General features: G+C 50.1%; 1 protein-coding gene across 2 annotated transcripts in view; it reads left to right on the top strand.

Annotated features, from left to right (window-relative positions):
* sema5ba (sema domain, seven thrombospondin repeats (type 1 and type 1-like), transmembrane domain (TM) and short cytoplasmic domain, (semaphorin) 5Ba) overlaps window positions 1-12,565 on the top strand; it is a 483,409-nt gene that overhangs the window by 351,500 nt on the left and 119,344 nt on the right. For both annotated transcript variants that reach the window (XM_070875254.1, XM_070875253.1), the window contains one exon: window positions 126-307. In XM_070875254.1, the coding sequence (XP_070731355.1) occupies window positions 126-307 (182 nt within the window). The remainder of the gene's footprint in view (window positions 1-125; window positions 308-12,565) is intronic.

Here is a 12,565-nt window from a genome sequence, read left to right as displayed (position 1 = left end):
CCCGCACAGCCCCACCACCTCCTAATAAGTCACCACATTGTGTCCTGTCCCTCAGCTTCTGATTTAATACTTCTGTTTTTTGAAGTATATTTGATCCATCTAACGATCGGGGTTCTTTGATTTAGGTGAGAAACCTGACGGTGGATGGTGGATTCGGGCCTTGGTCTCAATGGCAACTGTGTGCGTACGTAGGCCACGAGCTCACGGGGACCTGCATGTGCCGCTCCAGGTTATGTGACAGCCCTGCTCCACAATGCGGTGGTCTCGACTGTGGAGGGACCAAGACTGAGGTGGTAAATTGCTCAAGGTACGAGAATATAAGTTATTACTTTGCAAAAGATGGTTCAGCATGAACAACGGGTGCTGTAGGCGCTCAGAAAGTCCGCGCCAGTTTTGTTTGTTTAATCCATCAGCTCAGTTCAGTTGATCGCAGCATCGCCTCTGGGTCACAAGGCTCGGGCCCCAAACTCAGGCCTTGAGCATAATCTAAGCTGACGGTCTCATCATCATCACAGGCAGTCCCTCGAAATCGAGGAAGACTTGCTTCCATTCTAAAAGTGAGTTCTTTGGTGACTGAACAGTCCAACACGGGAATTACAGTCTCTGTCACAGGTGGGACAGACAGTGGTTGAAGGAAAGGGTGGGTGGGGAGTCTGGTTTGCCGCACGCTCCTTCCGCTGCCTGCGCTTGCTTTCTGCATGCTCTCGGCGACCAGACTCGAGGTGCTCAGTGCCCTCCCGGATGCTCTTCCTCCACTTAAGGGGGTCTTTGGCCAGGGACCCCCAGATGTTGGTGGGGATGTTGCATTTTATCAAGGAGGCTTTGAGGGTGTGCTTGAAACGTTTCCTCTGCCCACCTGGGAGTTCTAAATAGAGCGTTTGCTTTTGAAGTCTTGTGTCGGGCATGCGGACGATGTAGCCCGCCCAGCGGAGCTGATCGAGTGTGGTCAGTGCTTCGATGCTGGGGAGGTTGCCCTGATCGAGGACACTAACGTTGGTGCGTCTGTCCTCCCTGGGGATTTTCAGGATCTTGCGGAGACATCGTTGGTGGTATTTCTCCAGCAATTTAAGATGTCTACTGTATATGGCCCTGATGGGCTAAGGTGGTACTGAAACATTTTTTTTTCAATTGTTATTCGTTCCTGGGATGTGGACATCGCTGTCAGCACCAGCATTTATTGCCCATCCCTAACTGCCCCTTGGGAAGGTGGTGGTGAGCCGCCTTCTTGAACCGCTGCAGTCCGTGTGGTGATGGTTCTCCCACAGTGCTGTTAGGGAGGGAGACCCAGCGACGATGAAGGAACACCGATATACTTCTAAATCAGGATGGTGTGTGACTTGGAGGGGAACGTGCAGGTTCTGGTGTTCCCATGTGCCTCCTGCCCTGGTCCTTCTCGGCGGTAGGGGTCGTGGGTTTGAGAGGTACCACCGAACAAGCCTTGGCGAGTTGCTGCAGTGCATCTTGTAGATGGTACACACTGCAGCCATGGTGCACCGGTGGTGGAGGGAGTGAATGTTGAAGGTGGGGGATTGGATGCCAATCAACCGGGCTGCTTTGTCCTGGGCGGTGTCGAGCTTCTAGAGTGTAGCTGGAGCTGCACTCATCCAGACAAGTGGAGAGTATTCCATCACACTCCTGACTTGTGACTTGTGCCTTGTAGATGGTATATTCAGAAAGGAGTTAGATGTAGTTCTTACAACTAGGGGGATCAAGGGGTATGGCGAGAAAGCAGGAATGGGGTACTGAAGTTGCATGTTCAGCCATGAACTCATTGAATGGCGGTGCAGGCTCGAAGGGCCGAATGGCCTACTCCTGCACCTATTTTCTATGTTTCTATGAAAGGCTTTGGGGAGTCATGAGGTGAGACACTCGCCGCAGAATACCCAGCCTCTGACCTGCTCTTGTAGCCACAGTATTAGTGGCTGGTCCAGTTAAGTTTCTGGTGAATGGTGACCCCCAGGATGTTGATGGAATGCTGCATTGGCACAGATGCCAACCTTCAGATGAAGCCTTAAAACCTAATGTGTTCAGGCGGGATGTAAAAGATCCCATGGCACTCGTGTTCTCACCGGGCCAACATTTCTGCCTCAACCAACTCTGCCATAAATAAATGAACTGGACCGTCACCTTGTAGCTATTTTTTGAGGACTTGACTGGTTTTGAGTTTTTCAATTGCAAAATATCAAGGACGGACAGGTTAACTGACTCCCGACGAGGATTAGACGTCGGAGGGAACTTCAGCAGGCTATCCAGGGACTGTGTTTGAACTTCAACCTTTAAAGTAGGGGAATGGAAACTTGAGGAGCTCAGGCTTTGGAGGACCTCCTCAATCCAGCTGGTCTTGTTGCCAAAGTCAAGCTTTGTATTTCTCCAAAAATCAACTGGATTATGCTGCATGATTGGAGTCAACTGTGTTGCGTCAAGGCCAAGCAAGTAGTGTAACGGGGGAATGGCAGAACCATACATTCAAAGGCCAAAGCTGTCGAGAATTGGGGGGAAAGGAAGAAAGCTAGAAGGATAGAAAGAAAAAAACGAGAGAAAGAATGACTGACTTACAGTCTGACAGCGCCTCTCATGACCTCAGGATATCCCAAAGCACTTTACAGTCAGTCAAAGAAGGACACAGCACTGAAGGAGGCCATTCGGCCCATCGTACCTGTGCCAGCTCTTTGGAAGAGTTGCCCTATTAGTCCCAGTGCCCTGCTCTTTCCCCGTCGTGTGCAATTGTTACCCTCCAAGTATTTATTCAATTCTCTTTTGAAAGTTACTATTGATTCTGTTTCCACCGCCCTCTCAGGCAGCACATTCCAAATGATGACAACTTGATGTGTAGAAAATTGAAGAAGTACTTTTGGAGTGTAGTCACTGTTGTAATGTAGGAAAGGTTTGTTCTGTGTCTGAACCGCAGGTCTTGCTGTGTCAAATCATCGCTCCCATCGGTAAAGCTGTGTAAAACTTCACGCCCAGGTATTCGCCAAACTACCTGTAAATCTGGGACTGGGGCATTCCCTTTGTCGGTACTGGACAACACAACATTGCCCCACTGCAAGGGACCCAGAAACTGACAGGCAAAGAACCTGGTGCGGCCGTGTTCGGTACAGGTGAACGGGCTCGCCCTGCTACGGAGAGAAGGACGAGAACAGTTTGCTCGTAGTGATAGCTCACACCCGTCCACTTGAGAATCCGACACTCATACTTGTTCCAGTCAGACTTCCTGAGGTCAGAGAGCATAACTGACCAGTTGTCGTGTTCCAGGTTGATCCTTGAAGGGGTCTTGCTGTGTCAAATCATCGCTCCCACCGACAAACTTGTGGGCGACTTCATGCCCGGGTATTCGCCAAGCTACTTTTAAAGAACTGGAACACGGCAACTGGTCAGTTCTGCTCTCTGACTTCGGGGGAATCCGACCAGAACGAGTGTGAGTGTCAGATTTTCAAATTGACGGGTGCGGGCTATTATTGGAAGCAAACTGTTGTCGTCCTTCTCTCCGTACTAGATCCTGGACTCTCTAGGGCAGGTTGGATTGGGAATCGGAATTCCTCCTCCCCTGCTTTTTGCTGTAATTGGGGTTTTGGTGATCCGAAGGAGATGGAGACGGAAACACAATAGAAACTCCAGCAATCCAGAAGCAACATTCAATAGCGGCCCTTTGACACAGGGGAACTTGTTCGGATGAAGCGCGGGGCCTTGTGAATAGCAGCCTAGCATCAGAATGGTGCGGCTGGGGAACAAATCCTTCTGGGGAACAAGGCTGTCCAACACTGACGGGGTTTACAGTGCACCGTGCCTGGGTCAGGTACTCTGCTTATCATCGAATCATGGAACAGTACAACACAGAAGGAGGCCATTCTATCGAGTGACTCCTGGTGGAAAGTGTGAGCTCAGGATTGGGATCAGCAGTCATTTCCCGCTCTGACCAGCACAGTCTCCACAGAGAGAAGCTCCCAATGGAAATGTTGTCCCTTTACTAGAAAAAACTGATCGGTATTTTATTCTATGCATTAACTCTCCGCATAAATGTTACATACTGTGTCAAAATCCTGTCTCAGGAATATCTTTAGCTGTGTAACCCATTGATCACTCCCCAGTGGAGGAATGGTGAGAGATTTGGCGGAGGTGCGGCGAGAGATCGTGGTGGAGGTGCGGCAAATGAGGGCACGGGGCCCAGAAGAGCCGAGGGCCCAGGGGCAGCACGGGCCTGACCACACTGCGATATGTGTGCGCGCTATGTCTGTGCAGCAGAGCAAGTCTCCAGTCGTCCTGGTTAACCCTCGCCACTGGATAAAGGTCTAGCTCGGTCAAGCCCGTGTGGTGGCTGATGTGCAACGGTCACCACACGTCAAAAAAATCCACGCACAGGCATCTTCCGCCCCCTCAATTGGAGTTCAGGACTGGAATATCGGGTCTTTCATTGAAACATCTGTGAACTCAAATGGAAACAAGTCATCCTCGTTCGAGGGACCGCCCATAATGATGAATGTAGGAAAGGCATCAGCTAATTTGTGCACAGCAAACAGCAATGTGATAATGACAAGACAATTTGTTTTAGTGATGCCAGTTAAGGGATAAATATTGGCCCAGGACACAGGGGATAGCTCCCCTAATCTTGTTCGTAATAGTGGCCATGGGAGCTTTTACGTCCACCTGAGAGAGCAGACGGGGCCTCAGTTTAACGTCTCATCCGAAAGACGGCACCTCCGACAGTGAAGCGCTCCCTCAATGATACAATTTAAAGCACATGGTATTGGGGGTAATGTATTGACGTTGATGGAGAATTGGTTGTCAGACAGGAAGCAAAGAGTAGGAATAAACGGGTCCTTTTCAGAATGGCAGGCAGTGACTAGTGGGGTACCGCAAGGTTCAGTGCTGGGACCCCAGCTATTTACAATAAACATTAATGATTTAGACAAAGGAATTTAATACATCCTTACTATACAGTATAAATGCACACGAGGCCCATACTTGAGAAAAGATCACTCTGTGACCAGCTACCTTTATTACCAAGATCTCAAGAGATAGACGGTGGACGGAGCTTCCCCTTTTATACTGGAAAGTCCAGGTTAGGAGTGTCTCCCACAAGTTCGCCCTCTGTGGTCAATGTTCTCATGGTGTACAACTTAGGTCAGCTTATATATGGGTTACAATGACAGTTGAATACATGACATCACCTCCCCCTTAAAGTCTTATTGGGATCACAGGTTAAGTCTCTCTGGTGGTTTACGCTTCCTTGTAGAGCGCCTGAGTTGGGGCTCCGGTTGTTGGGCGCTGGCCTGAGTGTCTGCTGTTTGCGGTGCCTCAGGCCTGTCTGGACTGCCCACAGTGACTGGGCTTTCCTCCACTTGGTTCCGGTGTTCGGTCACCTGTGGTGGAGTAAACTCTACGTCGTGTTCTTCCTCTGCTTCTTCTATGGGGTTGTTGAACCTCCTTTTAGTTTGATCCACGTGTTTGCGGCAGATTTGTCCATTGGTAAGTTTAACTACCAAAACCCTATTCCCCTCTTTGGCAATCACAGTGCCTGCAAGTCATTTGGGCCCTGCAGCGTAATTAAGGACAAAAACAGGGTCATTGACATCAATACATCGTGCCCTCGCATTCCTGTCATGGTAGTCACATTGTGAATGATGCCTGCTCTCAACAATTTCTTTCATAGTGGGGTGTATAAGGGATAACCGGGTTTTGAGCGTCCTTTTCATTAGCAGCTCTACGGGTGGAACCCCTGTGAGCGAGTGTGGTCGGGATCTATTGGCCAACAGGAGGCGTGATAAGCGGCTTTGTAGAGAACCCCCTTGGATTCTGAGCATCCCCTGTTTGATTATCTGCACTGCTCGTTCCACCTGGCCGTTTGAGGCCGGCTTGAACAGTGCCGTTCTGACATGGTTGATTCCATTGCCTGCCATGAACTCTTGGAATTCAGTACTTGTGAAGCATGGGCCATTGTCACTGACCAAGACATCCGGTAGACCATGAGCGACGAACATTGCCCGTAGACTTTCTACCGTGGCGGAGGATGTGCTTGAATTTAAAATGGCACACTCAATCCATTTGGAGTAGGCATCTACTACAACCAAAAACATTTTACCCATGAAAGGACCTGCGTAGTCCATATGGATGCATGACCATGGCTTGGCTTGCCAGGACTAGGGGCTAAGGGGGGCTTCCCTGGGTGCGTTGCCCAGCTGAGCACACGTGTTGCACCTGCGAACACAAAATTCCAGGTCTGCATCTATCCCTGGCCACCAAACGTCTGACCTGGCAATTGCCTTCATCATGACAATGCCCGGGTGCTCACTGTGAAGTTCTCTGATAAACACCTCTCTGCCCTTCTGGGGCATGACTACTCAGTTTCCTCACAGTAGGCAATCGGCCTGAATCGAGAGTTCATCCTTGCGCCTATGAAACGGTTTAAACTCCTCAGGGCATGCCCCGTACATGGCTGCCCAGTCCCTATTCAGGACACATTTCTTAACTAAAGACAGTAGCGGGTCTTTATTTGTCCAGACTTTGCTCTGACGGGCTGTCACAGGTGAGTCTTCGCTTTCGAAAGCTTCAACAGCCATGACCATCTCAGCATCATGCTCAGTTGCCCCCTCAGTGGTGACTAGTGGTAGCCTGCTGAGTGCATCGGCACAGTTTTCAGTGCCCGGTCTGTGCCGAATTGTGTAGTCATAGGCGGCTAACGTAAGTGCCCATCTCTGTATGCGGGCCGTGCATTCGCATTTATGGCCTTGTCGGCCAAACGTTAGGGGTTTGTGATCTGTCTCCAGCTCAAATTTCCTGCCAAACAGGTACTGGTGCATTTTTTTACTGCATATACACATGCTAGCGCTTCCTTTTCTACCATCCTGTAGCCCCTTTCTTCTTGGGATAGACTTCTGGAGGCATAAGCTACCGGCTGTAACTGACCATTGGCATTCACATGCTGCAACACACACCCGACCCCATAGGACGACACATCACACGTTAAAACTAATTTCTTACATGGGTCATATAACGTTAACAGTTTGTTGGAGCATAACAAATTGCGTGCTCTATTAAAAGCCCTTTCCTGGCTGGCCCCCCCAGACCCACTCGCGACCTTTGCGTAGGAGCACGTGTAGTGGCTCTAACAGTGTGCTTAATTTGGGAAGAAAGTTGCCAAAATAGTTCAGGAGCCCCAGGAACGAACGCAGCTCCTTCGTGTTACGGGGTCTGGGTGCTCTCTGGATCACTTCCGTTTTGGACACAGCAGGTCTGATCCCGTCTGCTGCTAACCTCCTCCCCAGGAATTCTACCTCTGGAGCTAAGAAGACGCACTTCGCCTTTTTCAGTCGCAGCCCTACCCGGTCCAGTCTGCGTAGCACCTCCTCCAGGTTGTGGAGGTGTTCTTCAGTATCGCGACTCGTGATGAGGATGTCGTCTTGAAAAACCACCGTCATGAATACATGACACAACTGAATGTAATATCTCCAAGTTTGCAGATGACACTAAGCTGGGTGGCGGTGTGAGCTGTGAGGAGGATGCTAAGAGGCTGCAGGGTGACTTGGATAGGTTAGGTGAGTTGGCAAATGTATGGCAGATGCAGTATAATGTAGATAAATGTGAGGTTATCCACTTTGGTGGCAAAAACAGGAAGGCAGAATATTATCTGAATGGTGACAGATTAAGAAAAGGGGAGGTGCAACGAGACCTGGGTGTCATGGTACATCAGTCATTGAAAGTTGGCATGCAGGTACAACAGGCGGTGAAGAAGGCAACTGGCATGTTGGCCTTCATAGCTAGAGGATTTGAGTATAGAAGCAGGGAGGTCTTACTGCAGCTGTACAAGGCCTTGGTGAGGTCACACCTTGAATATTGTGTGCAGTTTTGGTCTCCTAATCTGAGGAAGGATATTCTTGCTATTGAAGGAGTGCAGCGAAGGTTCACCAGACTGATTCCCAGGATGGCAGGACTGACATATGAAAAAAGACTGGATCGACTAGGCTTATATTCACTGGAATGTAAAAGAATGAGAGGGGATCTCATCGAAACATATAAAATTCTGATGGGGTTGGACAGGTTAGATGCAGGAAGAATGTTCCCGACGTTGGGGAAGTACAGAACCAGGGGTCACAGTCTAAGGATAAGGGGTAAGCCATTTAGGACCGAGATGAGGAGAAACTTCTTCACTCAGAGAATTGTGAATCTGTGGAATTCTCTACTACAGAAAGTTGTTGAGGCCAGTTCGTTGGATATATTCTAAAGGGAGTTAGATGTGGCCCTTACGGCTAAAGGGATCAAGGGGTATGGAGAGAAAGCAGGAATGGGGTACTGAAGTTGCATGATCAGCCATGATCATATTGAATGGTGGTGCAGGCTCGAAGGGCCGAATGGCCTACTCCTGCACCTATTTTCTATGTTTCTATGTTTCAGTATTGGCACTGGGATTGTCAACCTAGATTTTGTCCTCCTGACTCTGGAGTGGGACTTGAACCTATAACCTTCTCACTCAGAAGCATGAATGCTGCCCACTGAACCATGGCTGACAGCTGTCCTGTCACCTCTTGGACGCGGTTTGAAATCCTTGAATTGATGAAATGAAAGTCTCTCTTTTTCTCCTTCTCTCGCTGCCAGCTGGACGGATCCAATGCAAAATGATTTTGGCGCCGCGGCAGCTCAATGCAAACTGCCTGTAATTTTCCACTGATTGCTGCTAAATTTAGTTTTACTCTAAGCCATCAACCTGTCAGGTGCGAGATCTGGAAATGTCATCCCTGGTGCAGCGGGAATGGGCAAAGCTCTTGCGAGGCTGGGACACAACAGGATAAGCTTAGCCTGGCATTAGCTCTCATGGTACCTAGCTTGGGAATGCTTGGCACTGAGTGTGTCAAAACTGAAGAACTGCGTGCGAGGATGAACAGGCAGAATCTTGTTAACTCAAGCTGACAAACAAAAAAGCCCAAATGATTGCACAATTCTAGGTAACACACACCCTCTCACACACACACACGTACGCACACACACACACACAGACACAGACATACACAGACACACACACACACACACATACACACACAGACACACACACTATACACGTATGCACACACACACACACACACACGTACGCACACACACACACACTCAGACACAGACACATACACTCACAGACACACACAGACACAGACAGACACATACACTCACACACACACACACACACTCACAGACACACACACTCACACACACACTCACACACAGACACAGGCACTCTCACACACACAGACACACACACACACTCACACACAGACAGACACAGACACACACACACACTCTCACACACACACTCTCACAGACACACACACACAGACACACATAGACACACACACACACACAGACACAGACACACATACTCACAAACAGACACTCACACACACACACACACACAGATACACACAGACACACACACTCACACAGACACACACACTCTCACACAAAGACACACACACTCACACACACACAGATACACACACACTCTCACACACACTGACGCACACACACACAGACTCTCACACAGAGACTCTCATACACACAGACAGACACAGACACTCACACACAAAGACACATACACACACACACACACACACACACACACACATACTGACACACACACTGACACACAGACTCACACACACAGACAGACAGACACACACACACAGACACACACACTCTCACACGCACACACACAGACACGCACACACTCTCACACACACACAAACAGACATGCACACTCTCACACTCACACACACTCTCACACAGACACAAACTCAGTCCACACACACACACACACACCCCTACAATACTTGTTATAAAACAGCCACCTCCAAGTTTAGTCAAATTCTGACATGAGCCATGGGTTATGTGCTGTCAGGGGAGTTCTGCCCGGTATCCTAACCAATATCTATCCCTCAACCATCATCACAAAAACAGATTATCTGGCAACTATCACATTGCTGTTTGTGGGAGCTTGCAGTGCGCAAATTGGCTGCTGTGTTTCCCACATTACAACAGTGACTGCACTTCAAAAAGTACTTCATTGGCTGTAAAGTACCTTGGGACATCCCGAGATCATGAAAGGCGCTGTATGAATGAAAGTTAATTTTTTTTGTCCAATTTTCTATGTTTCTCTCCTGAAGGGTTGATTTCTGATGGATATGGTTCCAAAAGGACTGGCAATTGTCCAATGTATTGCCTTTTCCTACGAGTGTTGGCAGCTTATGTTACTGTGGAGGGAATTACAACCAAACTCGATCATGTTCTCACCCGACAGCCAGCTGCAATTTGCAGCAGCAACAAAAACAACTTGCATTTATATAGCACCTTTAACATAGTAAAACGTCCCAAGGCGCTTCACAAGAGGGTTATCAGAAAAAAGTTCACACCGAGCCTCATAAAGAGATATTGGGACAGGCGTGCAAAAGCTTGGTCAGAGAGGTAGGTTTTAAGGAGCGTCTAAAAGGAGGAGAGAGAGGTGGAGAGATGATGAGGTTTAGGGAGGGAGTTCCAGAGCTTCGGGCCCAGGCAGCTGAAGGCACGGCCGGCGATGTTGGATTGATGGAAATCGGGGGATGCTCATGAGGCCAACATTGGAGGAACGCAGAGATCGTGGAGGGTTGTAGGGCTGGAGGAGATTACATGGAGGAGCGAGGCCATGGAGAGATTTGAAAACAAGGTTGAGAATTTTAAAATTGAAGCTTTGCTGGACCGGGAGCCAATGTAAGGTCAGCGAGCACAGCAGGCGGGGGAGGGGGGTGTGGGGGCTGGTGTGAGCGGGACTTGGATCATGAACCGTCAGGGTTGGGATCTATAATGTGTTTGCTTCATGGGTTCTTTGCTTAAGAATTCATAGCGACATGTTGCTATTCTGGACTAGTTGGTTTATCAACAAAGGTTCAACAATCACACTCATCATCATAGGCGGTCCCTCGAATGAGGATGACTTGCTCCCACAAGAGTTCACAGATGTTTCAATGAAGGACCCGATGTTCCAGTCCTGAACTCCAATTGAGGGGCTGGAAGATGCCTGTGCCTGGATTTTTTTAGCGTGTGGTGACCGTTGTACATTAGCCACCACACAGGCTTGGCAGAGCTAGGCCTTTATCCAGTGGCCAGGGTTAACCAGGACGACTGGAGACCTGCTCTGCTGCACGGACCCAGTGCGCACACGTATCGCAGTGTGGGCTGGCCCGTGCTGCCCCTGGGCCCTCGGCTCTTCTGGGCCCCGTACCCTCATTTGCCGCACCTCCGCCACGATCTCTCACCGCTCCTCCACCACAAACATTCACCGCACCTCCGCCACGATCTCTCACCGCTCCTCCGCCACAAAACACTCGCCGAACCTCCGCCACGATCTCTCACCGCTCCTCCACCACAAACATTCACCGCACCTCCGCCACGATCTCTCACTGCTCCTCCGCCACAAAACACTCGCCGAACCTCCGCCACGATCACCCGCCGCACCAAATATTCGCCGAACCTCCGCCACGATCACCCACCGAATCTCAGCCACGATCATTCATCGCTCCTCCGCCTCGATCGCTCGCCACACCTCCGCCACGAACTCGTGCTCCTCCGCTGTACCTGGGCCCCGCCGATGCTCCTGCCCACGCTCCAAAGTGTGCGATGGCTTCGAGGTGGGCGACAATCACACTACACATTACCAGACCATCCACTGGGCTCACAACCGCATGCCTCATTGTAGATCTGTTCCGTCATCAACATCAATATAGCCCCAAAGCGATGACGGCAACAGAAGCAGTGCCGCAGAAAAATCAATGCCGGGGCACTCAAAGACCCAGCTAAGAGAGCCCTACACAGCCAGCACCTCACTGCTAACCTGGCGACCCTTGATGACCCCGAGATGCAGAATGCCCACAGCGCTTGGTCTGCCCTCCAGGCCACCATAACCAGCGCATGTGAAGTGTCGCACAGTCACTCAACCAGGAAACACCAGGAGTGGTTTGATGAGAATGACCAGGAGATCCAAGAGCTAATACATCGCATGCACAGAGCATTTCTGAACCGAAAACAACAGTTCAACTCGAGAGCAGCAAAACAGCTTTACAGACGGCTAAAGGCCGAGGCCCAACAAAAAACCCGCAACCGAAAGAATAGATGGTGGGTGGAGAAAACACAGGAGATTCAGCAGCTGGCCGACAGCCATGATGGGCGAGGATTCTTCAGCGCAGTCAAGGCCACCTACGGCCCAAACACCCAAGGCCCCACCCCCACTGCTGGCCAAGAACGGGGAAACACTCATCAAGGCACTGAGGCAGTCAGGACCCGCTGGAAGGAACACTTCAAACATCTCCTTAGCCGAGACTCTGCCTTTGACACAAGTGTCCTCGACTCCATCCCACAGCCTGCTACCCGCCACCATCTCAGCAAAACCCTAGCCCTGCACGAGGTCGAAAAGGCCATCCGTCAGCTCAAGAACAGCGAGGCATCGGGAGCGGATGGCATCCCCGCTGAGGCGCTAAAGTATGGCGGAGAAGCACTATTGGAACAAATGCACGACTTCATCTCTCTCATCTGGAAGGAGGAGAGCATGCCGGGA

Source organism: Pristiophorus japonicus, chromosome 3, assembly GCF_044704955.1.
Source record: "Pristiophorus japonicus isolate sPriJap1 chromosome 3, sPriJap1.hap1, whole genome shotgun sequence".
In the NCBI taxonomy this organism is placed as follows: Eukaryota; Metazoa; Chordata; class Chondrichthyes; family Pristiophoridae; genus Pristiophorus; species Pristiophorus japonicus.
Note: the sequence above shows the minus strand (reverse complement) of the source record. Positions and strands in the feature narration are given on the sequence as shown.